Source organism: Chiloscyllium punctatum, chromosome 48 (genome assembly GCF_047496795.1).
Source record: "Chiloscyllium punctatum isolate Juve2018m chromosome 48, sChiPun1.3, whole genome shotgun sequence".
Classification (NCBI taxonomy): domain Eukaryota; kingdom Metazoa; phylum Chordata; class Chondrichthyes; order Orectolobiformes; family Hemiscylliidae; genus Chiloscyllium; species Chiloscyllium punctatum.
Genome location: NC_092786.1, coordinates 58,365,057 through 58,380,431, shown reverse-complemented (window position 1 = coordinate 58,380,431; position 15,375 = coordinate 58,365,057). Strand labels below are relative to the sequence as shown.

Sequence of the window (15,375 nt, the reverse complement as noted above, 5' to 3'; positions counted from 1 at the left end):
ATACATATATACACATACGTATACACACATACACACAGATACACATATACACACATACACAGACATACACATAGACACACACATACACACACATGTACACACATACACAATACGCACAATACACAAACACACATACACACACACACATACACTCACATACACACATACACATACACGCTCACACACAAACACATACACATAAGCACACACATACACACACACTCACATATACACACATATTCACACATATTCACATACACACACATACACACTCATACACACACGCACACATACACACACTTACATACACATACACACATGCAAATATACACATACACACTCACAGACACACATACACAAACATACACACACACAAACTTATACACTCACATGCATGCACACATACACACTCACATACACACACATACACACTCAATATATACACATACATATACATACACACATACACAGACATACACACACATACACACTCATACACATGCACATATACACCAACACATACACGCACACCTACACACACATACATACACACACATATACACACACGCATACACACTCACATACACACACATACACACTCACAAACCAACTTACATACACATACACACACGCACATAACACACACATTCACACATACACACTCACATACACACACATACATACATACACAAACACACACAAAATACACACATGCCTACACACATATACATATGCACACACATACACACACATACATACTCACACACACAAACATACACATACATGTACATATACACACATACACACATCGATACACATACATATACACTCGCATGCACGCACGCATACACATAGACACACACACATACACACTTACATACACACATACACAAACATACACACACACATACACACTCACATACACACACATACACATACACACACAATATACACACACATATGCACATACACGCTCACATACACACATAATACACACATACACACAAACATACACACACATACATACTCACATACACACACATTCACACTTGCACACACAAACATACACACACATACACACTCACATACACACGCACAATACTCACATACACACATACATACACATCCACACATACACAGACACATACGCACACAATATACACACACTCATACACACACATACGCACACACACATACACATATGCACACACATGTACACACACATACACACACATATGCACTCACATACATACATACACATGCACCCACATAGACACACATACACACAAATACACACACATACGCACACACAGACACATATACATACATACACACAATACACGCAATACATACACACATACATACTGATACACACACATAAACATACATACACACACATACTCACACACATGCGCATACACACACATATACACATACAAAAACACACATACAAACACATATACACACACAATATACACACATACATACTCATACGCACACACATAGAGTCACATACATACTCATACACACACACATAAACATACATACACACTCACATACACACACATACTCACACACACATGTACATACATACAGATATACACATACAAAAACTCACATACACACATACTCACACACATACACACACACATACACACATACAGACACATATACACACACAATAAACACACACATACACACACATACACGCATATACACACATACACATACAAAATATACACACACATACACACATGCATACACACATACACACTCATATACACAATACACACTCACATACACACATACACACACATACACACTCACATACACACACACGTACACACTCACATACACACAATACACACATACACACAATACACACATACATAGACAGAAACATACATACACATACACACAATACACACACACATACACACTCATACACACAATACACACACATACACACATATAGACACACACACAATATACATGCACATACACACAATACACACATATACACACATACAGACACATACACACAATATACACACACATACACACAATACACACATATACACGGTCACATACACACACACAGACACACACATCCACATATACACACACATATGCACACACAATATACACACATACACATACACACCCACACGTACACACACATATGCACTCATACACACACATACACGCGTACACACATAGATACACATACGCACACATACACACACATACACGCACACATAATTACACACACATACACTCATACACACATCCACACACTCACATACACACACACACATACTCACACACAGATACACATACACACACATACGTACACACACATATATACACACACATATGCACTCATATACATACACTTGCACACACATAGACACACATACACACACAAATATACACACATACACATAATACACACACACAATACACACACATACATTCACACTCACATACACACACATACACATACACACATGTACACACATAGACACATACACACACAATATACATGCACATACACACACATGCATACACATACACACACACATACACACACGCATACACACACATCTACACACACATACACACTCACATGCACACACATACACACAATACAAACATACAAACATACACACTTACATACACACAGACACACACATCTACATACACAAATGCACACATACAAACACACAATATACACACATACACACACACACACACGCACCCACACGTACACACATTTATGCACTCATGCACACACATACACATGTACACACATAGACACACATACACGCACACACATACACACACATATGCATACACACACATATACACTCACATACACATACACACACTCACATACACACATACACACTCACATACACACAGATACACATACACACACACACATACACACTCACAGATATATACACACATACACACAATATACACATACATACACACACACATATGCACTCATACACACATACACACCTAAATACACACACATAAACATATACATACACACTCACATACACACACACATACTCACACACATGCCCATACACACACATATACACATACAAAAAACACACATACACACACGTACTCTCACACACATACACACTCACACATACACACACATACACGCACACATACACACACACATACACACACACATACACATACACACTCAGACGCAAGGACACACACTCACACGTTGAAACCTGTGACACTGGAAAAGCACAGCAGGTCAGGCAGCATCCGAGGAGCAGGAGAGTCGATGTTTTGGGCATCAGCCTGAAACATTGACTGTCCTGCTCCTGGGATGCTGCCTGACCTGCTGTGCTTTTCCAGCATCACACTCTCGACTCTGACTCTCCAGCATTTGCAGTCCTCACTTTCTCCTACACACTCACATGCACAGACACACACTGACGTGCACCAAGACGCACAGACACAGACATACACACACAGAAACACACACACACTCACGCACGCACGCGCACACACACACACACATACACACACACACACACCCACTTGGGACCAGGAGATTTTTGTGGAGGTGGTTGAGGGGGCTCTATCCAATGAGGGACAGAGGGTCGTATCTTGACAGGATTGTGTAGGCCGATGGGAGCACTTGAGGTGGTAAGTGCTGTCACTGTGCATGTGAAACCATGAGGGTGGGGTGGGGGGGGGTGGGAGAGGAGGGTTGGCCTGAGACTGCAGCACTCAGCGAACAGTGAATCCCTGCTGTACTAACACCCACTGCCCGCACCCCCACAGACCCCTGCTCAGTGTTAGGAGGCCAGCACCCTTATATTTCAGAACTCCAGCCACATCAGGAGCTCTGTCCACCATCTAGATTCCACAGGCCTGGGCACTACCCTCAGCTGGTGCATTCACTGGTCTGATTTGCTCTCCTCTGGTGTGAGAGTAGCTCTCGCCCTCACTGCCCGCTCCCTCGTCCCTCTGTCCCAAAGTCTCCTCCTTGAATAGAGGTCAGCAGCAAGAAACTGACCCCCACCATGGTCCTCCCGCCACTTCCACTCCCCACCCCTCCACATAAACTAAACTCCGCCCCTTGCTCAGGGTGAATCCTGCTCAACATTCATCTTGTTCTGGCCACAGAAGCTCTGGTGTCTATATCCCAACTTGGGCTGCAGCTTTGTGCTAACTGCAGGTGCAGAGGTTTAAGGTTCAAGGAAATCTTTCACTTGAAAATAAATCTCCGTATTCAATGATTGCCTACTTTGCTCCTTTAGGAAAAAGTTTCGTTATTTCAGTGAGCTCCCCCGAATGCTGAGTGTTTACTGAGGCTAATTTCACAGTGCACTGCCAGTGATGCCATCTATTGATCAGTACCTGGACGTTCTCTACAATATCGACCCCAGTCTGTGCATCCAGCACTTGGTGACTTACACTATTTCATTGGAAAGTAACTATCTCAGTGATGAATAACTTCATACTATCAGCAAGTTCCATCTGTTCCATGAAGCATTTGCTATTGTTGATACAGTCCCACTCTGAGTCTTGCTTCGTTGAATTAACAAACAGAACCATCAGTCACCTTCATTTAAAGTGCACATCATCCATTTTGCTTTCGGAGTCTTTTGTGATGCGGGATCTGTAAAAAGCTGCTCAGTCATCCAGTGAAGTCAGAAGGTGGGAGAGTGAGTTAGAATCAAGGTCTTAGAACAGGGTTTGTCACAGCACAGTGGGGAAAGGCAGGGGAGTGGGACTGGCTCAATGGCACTGACACGAGAGGATGAATGGCCTCCTCTGCGCTGTAACCATTCCATGGTTCCAAGTGGCAGCTTACCCCTGTGGCTGGCACTCACATCTGAGTCAGAAAAGGCTATGGGCTCAAGCATCACTTGCTGACGCAGTCACCAGCTGATGTATTACTGAGAGGGAGCAGCTGCAATGTGGGATGTGATGTTAGACTGGGCTCTTGTCTCATTTTGAAATGGATATTAATGATCCACATCACGAAGTGAAGAGGAGCAAGCAATTCTCCTGCTGATCTGGCCAATATTTCACCCTCAATTAAACCCAAACATTTGGCTAAGCCAATCATTCTGCAATGCTATACGTAACACCACAACAGTAAAACCCTTTAAATATGGCCCTTCACTCTCCTAAATCCTTCCAAAGAGTTGCTTCCAAATCTCACTCCAACTTTCAACAATATTTCCCTACAAACATTTCAATTTCTTTTAAATTCGTTCATGGGATGCCTCTGGCTGGGCTCCTGACCCTAATTCGGGATTAGTGGTGCTGGAAGAGCACAGCAGTTCAGGCAGCGTCCAAAGCACTGCTCCTCGGGTGCTGCCTGAACTGCTGTGCTCTTCCAGCACCACTAATCCAGAATCTGGTTTCCAGCATCTGCAGTCATTGTTTTTACCTCCTGTCCCTAATTGCCCAGAGGGGAGTTCAGAGTTAAGCACATCACTGTGGGTATGGAGTCTTATGTAAACCAGAACAGAAGGACAGCAGATTTCCTTCCCTGAGGAACACTGATGAACCAGATGGGTTTTTACAACAATTGACAGCAGCTTTTATAGTGAATGTAATGAGGTCAGCTGGGTGGACCTCATAGAATATGAATTCCTTGATTGGGGCTGTTAATCTGGTCCAATCATGGAGCCTAGCTGACAGATATAAACAGGAGTATCTTCCATATTACACATTTGGCTCACTTAGCCAACGGAAAGCAAATTATAATATTTATGAAATAAAAACAATTTTCTGCAAGTGTGCAGCAGATTAAGCAACATCGATAGAGAAACATTGAACATTTCAGTACAATGAACCTTTGTTAGGAGTTCAATATGAACGCTTTGAGATTATGTATCACAGTTTCAAGCATAAATTTTTTTATTTTGAAAGAATAGTAGTTATTCTGTGGTATTTTATCTTGATTTTGAATTGGAAGCAACTTCAAAACAGGAATCTCTTCTCACCAGTCATTGAATACTGATTTCAGACAGCATCTCTTGATGAACCTAGACTTGATGGACTTAACATAGTGGTGTTTAAATTACAGCACATTGAGTATTTACAACCTACAAGTTCTTACAGAACGACTCTCAAACCCTGTACTTACACAAGTGTTTTTTACTTTCTGGTTATGCAGTTTTAATTTCATAGGTCTGTTAGTTTGAAAGGAGATCTTGCTGCTATTGTCTCACTTGGTGAATAAATGCAAAATTAGAACACTGAAACAAAACTGAGTGTTGGCTGGAAGGAGCGAAGGGAGGATAGGTAAGGCAGAAGGTGGTTAGGCTGTCCTGATCGCTGTCGTTATGGGGGATTTGGGTAAACAATACAGGCTGTCCTAGAGGTGGCCGGAAGATGTGTCAGGGTGGACTGAGAACCGGAACGGGTATGGGGCAGACCGAGAACTGAAACAGGTATGGGGCAGACTGAGAACTAAAACGGGTATGGGGCAGACTGAGAACTGAAACGGGTATGGGGCGGGCTGGCTTAAAGTGGCCAGAAGGTGGGTGGGATGGGAGGTTTGCTGGGGGGGGAGTCTGTATTCCATGCACTTCTAAAAAATCTAATTAGACTGTCTTGTATATATTTGTTACTGTTACTGGTTGAACAGTGGGGTTTGGGGCCTGGTTTCCTTTCCCTTGTAAAATTGCTGTTTCTCTGTATACAGCTGTTAATGTTATTTGTATTGTAAACTGTATAAAAAATAAAATTAAAAATATGACTGGGAGATTTTAAAAAAATAAACAGGAGTGTCAGAAGTTCTGTTCTCTCTGAGAGCTGGCTCTGAGGGAGCTGGGTTAGTGTCAAGGGCTCTCTGTGTGTAAATAAAGGGGGAGTTGGGGACAGGATGCCGGCCTCGGTGGAGTTATTTCAGCTCAATGGTTATCATTTAGGTTAGCATCTTAGTGAATTAAAATTTCACCTACAATGGCACTGACATCCCCAGAACTTAACTTGGAGTCCTGCATTATTAATTCATTGTCAATATAATACACCACCACCTCCACCTGAAATAACTTTTTATCACCTGTGAAGCACTCAGAGACATCCTGCAATCATGAAAGGTTTGATAGAAATGTAAGATTTTAAAAATTCTTTCACAGCATGTAAGGCTAGCTGGATCTTAAAGTGCCATTGAACTGAGAGGTTTGCTCAGCTGCTTCAGAGTTAGCCCCATCACTGTTGGATTAGTGGTGCTGGAAGAGCACAGCAGCTCAGGCAGCATCCAAGTAGCTTCGAAATCGACGTTTCGGGAAAAAGCCCTTCATCAGGAATAAAGGCAGTGAGCCTGAAGCGTGGAGAGATAAGCTAGAGGAGGGTGGGGGTGGGGATAGAGTAGCATAGAGTACAATGGGTGAGTGGGGGAGGGGATGAAGGTGATAGGTCAAGGAGGAGAGGGTGGAGTGGAAAAGAAGATAGGCAGGTAGGACAAGTCCGGACAAGTCATGGGGACAGTTACTGAGCTGGAAGTTTAGAACTAGGGTGAGGTGGGGGAAGGGGAAATGAGGAAACTATTGAAGTCTACATTGATGCCCTGGGGTTGAAGTGTTCCAAGGCAGAAGATGAGGCGTTCTTCCTCCAGGCGTCTGGTGGTGAGGGAGCGGCGGTGAAGGAGGCCCAGGACCTCCATGTCCTCGGCAGAGTGGGAGGGGGAGTTGAAATGTTGGGCCACGGTGCGGTGTGGTTGATTGGTGCGGATGTCCCGGAGATGTTCCCTAAAGCGCTCTGCTAGGAGGCGCCCAGTCTCCCCAATGTAGAGGAGACCACATCGGGAGCAACGGATACAATAAATGATATTAGTGGATGTGCAAGTAAAACTTTGATGGATGTGGAAGGCTCCTTTAGGGCCTTGGATGGAGGTGAGGGAGGAGGTTTGGGCGCAGGTTTTACAGTTCCTGCGATGGCAGGGGAAGGTGCCAGGATTGGAGGGTGGGTTGCTTGGGGGCGTGGACCTGACCAGGTAGTTGCGGAGGGAACGGTCTTTGCGGAAGGCGGAAAGGGGTGGGGAGGGAAATATATCCCTGGTAGTGGGGTCTGTTCGGAGGTGGCAGGAATGTCGGCGGATGATTTGGTTTATGCGAAGGTTGGTAGGGTGGAAGGTGAGCACCAGGGGCGTTCTGTCCTTGTTACGGTTGGAGGGGTGGGGTATGAGGGCGGAGGTGCGGGATGTAGACGAGATGCGTTGGAGGGCATCTTTAACGATGTGGGAAGGGAAATTGCGGTCTCTAAAGAAGGAGGCCATCTGGTGTGTTCTATGGTGGAACTGGTCCTCCTGGGAGCAGATACGGCAGAGGTGGAGGAATTGGGAATACGGGATGGCATTTTTACAAGAGGTAGCGTGGGAAGAGGTGTAATCCAGGTAGCTGTGGGAGTCGGTGGGTTTGTAAAAAATGTCAGTGTCAAGTCGGTCGTCAGTAATGGAGATGGAGAGGTCCAGGAAGTGGAGGGAGGTGCCAGAGATGGTCCAGGTAAATTTAAGGTCAGGGTGGAATGTGTTGGTGAAGTTGATGAATTGCTCAACCTCCTCGTGGGAGCACGAGGTGGCGCCAATGCAGTCATCAATGTAGTGGAGGAAGAGGTGGGGAGTGGTGCCGGTGTAATTACGGAAGATCAACTGCTCTACGTAGCCAACAAAGAGACAGGCATAGCTGGGGCCCATACGTGTGCCCATGGCTACCCCTTTGGTCTGGAGGAAGTGGGAGGATTCAAAGGAGAAATTGTTAAGGGTGAGGACCAGTTCGGCCAAACGAATGAGAGTGTCGGTGGAAGGGTACTGTTGGGGACGTCTGAAGAGGAAAAAACGGAGGGCTTGGAGGCCCTGGTCATGGCGGATGGAGGTGTAAAGGGATTGGATATCCGTGGTGAAGATGAGGCGTTGGGGGCCAGGGAAACGGAAGTCTTGGAGGAGGTGGAGTGCGTGGGTGGTGTCTCGAACGTATGTGAGGAATTCCTGGACTAGGGGGGATAGGACAGTGTTGAGGTAGGTAGAGATGAGTTCAGTGGGGCAGGAGCATGCTGAGACAATGGGTCGGCCAGGGTGGTCAGGCTTGTGGATCTTGGGAAGGAGGTAGAACCAGGCAGTGCGGGGTTCCTGGATTATGAGGTTGGAAGCTGTGGGTGGGAGATCTCCTGAGGTGATGAGGTTCTGTATGGTCTGGGAGATGATGGTTTGGTGATGGGGGGTGGGGTCATGGTCGAGGGGGCAGTAGGAAGTAGGTGTCCTCGAGTTGACGTTTGGCTTCAGGATTGTAGAGGTCAGTGCGCCAGACTACCACTGCGCCCCCTTTATCCGCTGGCTTGATGGTGAGGTTGGGATTGGAGCAGAGGGATTGGAGGGCTGCGCGTTGTGTGGGTGAGAGGTTGGAGTGGGGGAGGGAGGTAGACAGGTTGAGGCTGTTAATGTCCCGGCGGCAGTTGGAAATGAAGAGGTCGAGGGCAGGTAATAGGCCAGCGTGGGGTGTCCAGGTGGATGCAGTGTGTTGGAGGTGGGCGAAGGGGTCCTCGGAAGGTGGGCGGGAGTCCTGATTGTGAAAGTAAGCTCGGAGGCGGAGGCGACGGAAGAATTGTTCGATGTCACGGCGTGTATTAAATTCATTGATGTGTGGACGGAGGGGGATGAAGGTGAGTCCTTTGCTGAGGACTGATCATTCGTCCTCAGTGAGTGGGAGGTCTGGGGGGATGGTGAAAACTCGGCAGGGCCGGGAGCTGGGATCTGGTGTGGGTGTAGAGCTGGGAGTGGGGGCGGAACCTGTAACTGGAGTGGGTGTGATGGTGGGGGGAATGGGGGTGGAGTCATGAGCAGGGGTAGTGTTCCCCTTGGGGTTCTGGGGGGTGGGGCCATCACTGTTGGCCTGGAGTCACACTTAGGCCAGACCAGATAGGGTCAGCAGGTTTCCTTGCTTAAAGGAAATTAGGATTATAGTTTCATGGTCACCATCACTGAAACAAGCTTTGAATTCCAGCTGTATTAATTGAATTTAAATTCCGCTGACTGTTGTGTATTTGGAGCCCTGTTCTCACAGCATGAGCCTGGGTCTCTGAATGACTGTTATTCCCTCCCTCTGACTGCAGCAGTGTGTGCACACAGTGGGATACTTCAGGCCCAGACATGTCTGATCGCTCGCTCTCCCAAAAGTAAGCTTGTATGTTTCTTTATCAAGTTCCTTCAGGATGTTAGTTGCTCGCTAATGTTCATTCCTCCAGGTCAAGCCTGGTGAACCCTACGACATCATTGGCTGTTACACCTTTCCTTATCCCTTTAAGCTTCTTTCCTCTGCCCAGGTCTACATGAAGCAGCACAAGCCTGGCTGCCTCCTGATGGTTATAAATAAACTGCTTCAGAAAAATAAGACTAAATACGGCACATAAACAATGGCAACTGAAGTCTAGAAATAACATCAAATGTATCACTTTTACAGTGTGCTGTGTGGACACGTTTCTTCAGGATATTCAGTCAGTTTCTCAGAAGATGGGCCTCATCACAAAATGATGCATCCGTGATGTCACTACCTCGTCCATTCTTCATTACTTCAAATAATAATGATAAAGAACCATTTCCTGGATTCAAAAGCTTACAGAACTCCATTCCATACAATACATTATATTGTATTTAAAGCTTTTAAAATACCAATCAAGTCTTTTCAACTGAAGAAAAGCTTAATCTTCAAAGGGTCTCTTCAAAGAGTTGCAAATGAGATGGAAGTTATAGTGAAACACTTCCAGTCAAACTAAGTAAAATGTGGGCCTTAACAGACCAAAAAGGCATCAATAGCTGACACAAATATGAAATGTGAGATGTGGGAAAGGTGTAATGAAGATGTGAATGGGAGGTTACTATGGTAACTTAACTTGTGAGGAAAGTAGGAGTTTAGAACCCTATTTTTAGACACACACAAACTCCAGTGTGTGAGGTCTCCTCTCCACCCTGTTATTTGCAGTTGGTGCTCACTATCAAACCAACTGTAGTTGCACAAATATAAAGCTGGTGATGTTGTGTTTGGGGTTATCTAAATCTCAGCCCTGAGACTGAGAGGTTTTATTAGTGAAGGGTATGAAAGGTTATAGAATCAAGGTGGATAAACGGAGGTAAGGTACTGCTGAGCCATGACATAACCGATGGGCTGAATGGACTCCTGTTCCCATCCTCTGATGTACATGAGGTCAATTACTGTCAGCATATGCACAACAATAACCTGCATTTGTATAGCACCTTTCACACAGTATTATGTTCCCAGAATTGTTATGAGGTAAGGGAGCATTCAGAAAGGTGTCCATAACCTGGTCAAAGACGGAGCGTTCAAGATGCATGTTATAGGAGGAGACAGAGGGTGAGAAAGAAAGGTGAAGAGGTTAGGGCCCAGGCTGCACACATTGCTGTGCATGGCATTCAATGTGATGACATTGTTCCCAGCACTGATGGTCAGTTGTGGAAGTCACTTACCCACAAAAGGACAGAACATGAATGGGAACACTGCTGAGGACACAGCTACCAATGGTGCAGATGAAAACTGGGAAAAAAGGCCAGAATTTGAAGTTCTAGGGATCCTGGCAGATTGTACAGCCAGAGAAAGAAACTGGGAGTGAGCCATGCTGGCATTTCAATGCAGGCTCAAGAGGGAGAGAGAGAGAGAGGCAGAGTCAGACCGATAGACAGAAAGAGACACACACACACAGAATGAGAGAGAGAGAGAGGCAGAGTCAAACAGATAGACAGAGAGAGACACACACACACACAGAATGAGAGAGAGAGAGAGAGGCAGAGTCAGACAGATAGACAGAGAGAGACACACACACACAAATGAGAGAGAGAGAGAGAGAAAGAGAGATGCGATGAAGTAGATGAAGAGAGTGGACTGTTTCCTGCCGATAGCTGCCTGTGAAAGACAATGTTGGGGGTGGGGGGGGGGGAAAGCAGCAAGCGCTAGCAACTCTACTGACGTATACCATTGAATTATCACCTAAAACAGTATTTTATCATTATCACCTACATTTAATTCATCTACCTCAGCTGATGCACTAATCATACCCAAATATAGAGTCAAAATATGTGGTGCTGGAAAGGCACAGCCGGTCAGGCGACATCCGAGGAGCAGGAGAGTCAACGTTTCGAGCGTATGCTCTTCATCAGGAACATGGGGGAGGCCCAAGGGGGCTGCGAGATACATGAGGGGTTACTAGGAGTGCAGTATGTAAATGAAGGTGGGGGGGTGAAGGTGATAGGTCGGAGCAGAGGGTGGAGCGGATAGGTGGGAAGGAAGATGGACAGGTAGGACGGTTCAAGGGGGGTGGTGCCAAGTTGGAGGGTTGGATCTGGGATAGGGTGGGGGAGGCGAGATGAGGAACTGGTGAAATTGACATTGGTCTTGTAGTTGGGGGGTCCCAAGGCAGAAGATGAAGCTTTCTTCCTCCACATGTCGGGGTGGTTAGAGTTTGGCAGTGGAGGAGGCCCACGACTTGGAAACATTCCATCATCTCACCTGTATTTCCTCCCTCTTTTCCCATTAATAATTACAGAATTCAAGTAACACCCAGCAACCATTTAACTTTGTCTACTCATTGCTCTAAGCTGCAGATTTCACCATCTAATTCATTCTAACAATTTGGCGATCTGTAATATTTCCCCATAGACAGTGCGATCTTTCAGAAACTTACTGGAGAATTCACTGCATTCTTGCTCAAAAAGAATGGGAAAGCTACGGATCCAAAATATAAATGGAAAAATATGAAAATACATTTCACATCAGTCAGCATCTGTAGGAAGCTCAACAGAGGCTCAGGGAACAACCAGAATTTCAATAATATTGAGTTACAGAAAGAGCTAGCAATCCTCCTGTGATGAAATCCAGCCAGACGAGAAGTGTCTTTTAAAACTGCAAGGACGCTGATGTCTGCAGACTGATCCAAACAGTGTGTTACATTGAATATAAACCCCAGTGGATTCAGTGAATTCAGTAGCAATCCATTTATAGGTTAAAGGCTTTAAAGAGCCTTGTGAGTACAGGCCCTTAAGATTGCTGTTTTAACTCATGAGATGCAATCTTTCTTTCTCTGGTGAAGGAACTATTAGACTGAGAGTGGAGATTTGTGGCTCAGTAACAAGAGACTTACCTGGTTATCTCCTCCTTCAGAGCTGAAGGGTCGGTGGGATAAAACTTGACACGGAAACACATGGTGTATGGAGGCTGAGCTGCCAAATAGAAGAAAAAGATGAATATGAATTAGACACTACATATAAACTGGGTGCACACTAAAAATGTTGCTGTTTGAATGACCCAAATTAATGAAACAGCAAAACAAACATCCCATAATAACCAGTGATTCTTCCCCTCTTTTTTGTGATGAGTTCAAAGTCTCTCCACCATCAGCAAGACACAGGTCCGGAGGGAGATGGAATACTCCCCACTTGTCCTGGATGGGGGCAGCTCCAACAACACTCAAGAAGCCCCACACAATCCAGGACAAAGCAGCCTCCTGCTTGTGTGGCATCTCCTTAATTTCCTTCGACATACAGACCCTCCACCATCGGCATGCAGTAGCAGCAGTGTGTACCACCGACAAAATGCACTGCACTAACTACCGAAGCTCTCACTGCACTAACTACCGAAGCTCTCACTGCAGTAACTACCGAAGCTCTCACTGCACTAACTACCGAAGCTCTCACTGCAGTAACTCCCGATGCTCTCACTGCACTAACTACCGAAGCTCTCACTGCACTAACTACCGAAGCTCTCACTGCAGTAACTACCGAAGCTCTCACTGCACTAACTACCGAAGCTCTCACTGCAGTAACTCCCGATGCTCTCACTGCACTAACTACCGAAGCTCTCACTGCACTAACTACCGAAGCTCTCACTGCAGTAACTACCGAAGCTCTCACTGCACTAACTACCGAAGCTCACTGCACTAACTACCGAAGCTCTCACTGCACTAACTACCGAAGCTCTCACTGCAGTAACTACCGAAGCTCACTGCACTAACTACCGAAGCTCTCACTGCACTAACTACCGAAGCTCACTGCACTAACTACCGAAGCTCTCACTGCAGTAACTACCGAAGCTCTCACTGCAGTAACTACCGAAGCTCACTGCAGTAACTACCGAAGCTCTCACTGCACTAACTACCGAAGCTCACTGCACTAACTACCGAAGCTCTCACTGCAGTAACTATCGAAGCTCACTGCAGTAACTACCGAAGCTCTCACTGCAGTAACTACCGAAGCTCTCACTGCACTAACTACCGAAGCTCTCACTGCAGTAACTACCGAAGCTCTCACTGCAGTAACTCCCGAAGCTCTCACTGCAGTAACTATCGAAGCTCACTGCAGTAACTACCGAAGCTCTCACTGCAGTAACTACCGAAGCTCTCACTGCAGTAACTATCGAAGCTCACTGCAGTAACTACCGAAGCTCTCACTGCACTAACTACCGAAGCTCACTGCACTAACTACCGAAGCTCTCACTGCAGTAACTATCGAAGCTCACTGCAGTAACTACCGAAGCTCTCACTGCAGTAACTACCGAAGCTCTCACTGCACTAACTACCGAAGCTCTCACTGCAGTAACTCCCGAAGCTCTCACTGCAGTAACTACCGAAGCTCTCACTGCACTAACTACTGAAGCTCACTGCAGTAACTACCGAAGCTCTCACTGCAGTAACTACCGAAGCTCTCACTGCACTAACTCCCGATGCTCTCACTGCACTAACTATCGAAGCTCACTGCAGTAACTACCGAAGCTCTCACTGCAGTAACTACCGAAGCTCTCACTGCACTAACTATCGAAGCTCTCACTGCAGTAACTACCGAAGCTCTCACTGCAGTAACTACCGAAGCTCTCACTGCACTAACTATCGAAGCTCTCACTGCAGTAACTACCGAAGCTCTCACTGCACTAACTACTGAAGCTCTCACTGCACTAACTATCGAAGCTCTCACTGCAGTAACTACCGAAGCTCTCACTGCACTAACTATCGAAGCTCTCACTGCAGTAACTACCGAAGCTCTCACTGCAGTAACTCCCGATGCTCTCACTGCACTAACTATCGAAGCTCTCACTGCAGTAACTACCGAAGCTCTCACTGCACTAACTACTGAAGCTCTCACTGCAGTAACTACCGAAGCTCTCACTGCACTAACTATCGAAGCTCTCACTGCAGTAACTACCGAAGCTCTCACTGCAGTAACTCCCGATGCTCTCACTGCACTAACTATCGAAGCTCACTGCAGTAACTACCGAAGCTCACTGAACTAACTACCAAAGTTCTCACTGCACTAACTACCAAAGTTCTCCCTGCACTAACTACCGAAGCTCTCACTGCAGTAACTACCGAAGCTCT

The 15,375-nt window shown here is 45.8% G+C and overlaps 1 protein-coding gene across 9 annotated transcripts in view; it reads right to left on the bottom strand.

Moving 5' to 3' along the window:
* The window catches only part of frmd5a (FERM domain containing 5a), a 285,958-nt gene that overhangs the window by 59,916 nt on the left and 210,667 nt on the right, over nucleotides 1-15,375 (bottom strand). For all 9 annotated transcript variants that reach the window (XM_072565344.1, XM_072565348.1, XM_072565351.1 and 6 more), the window contains one exon: nucleotides 13,150-13,228. In XM_072565344.1, coding sequence (XP_072421445.1) covers nucleotides 13,150-13,228 — 79 coding nt within the window. The remainder of the gene's footprint in view (nucleotides 1-13,149; nucleotides 13,229-15,375) is intronic.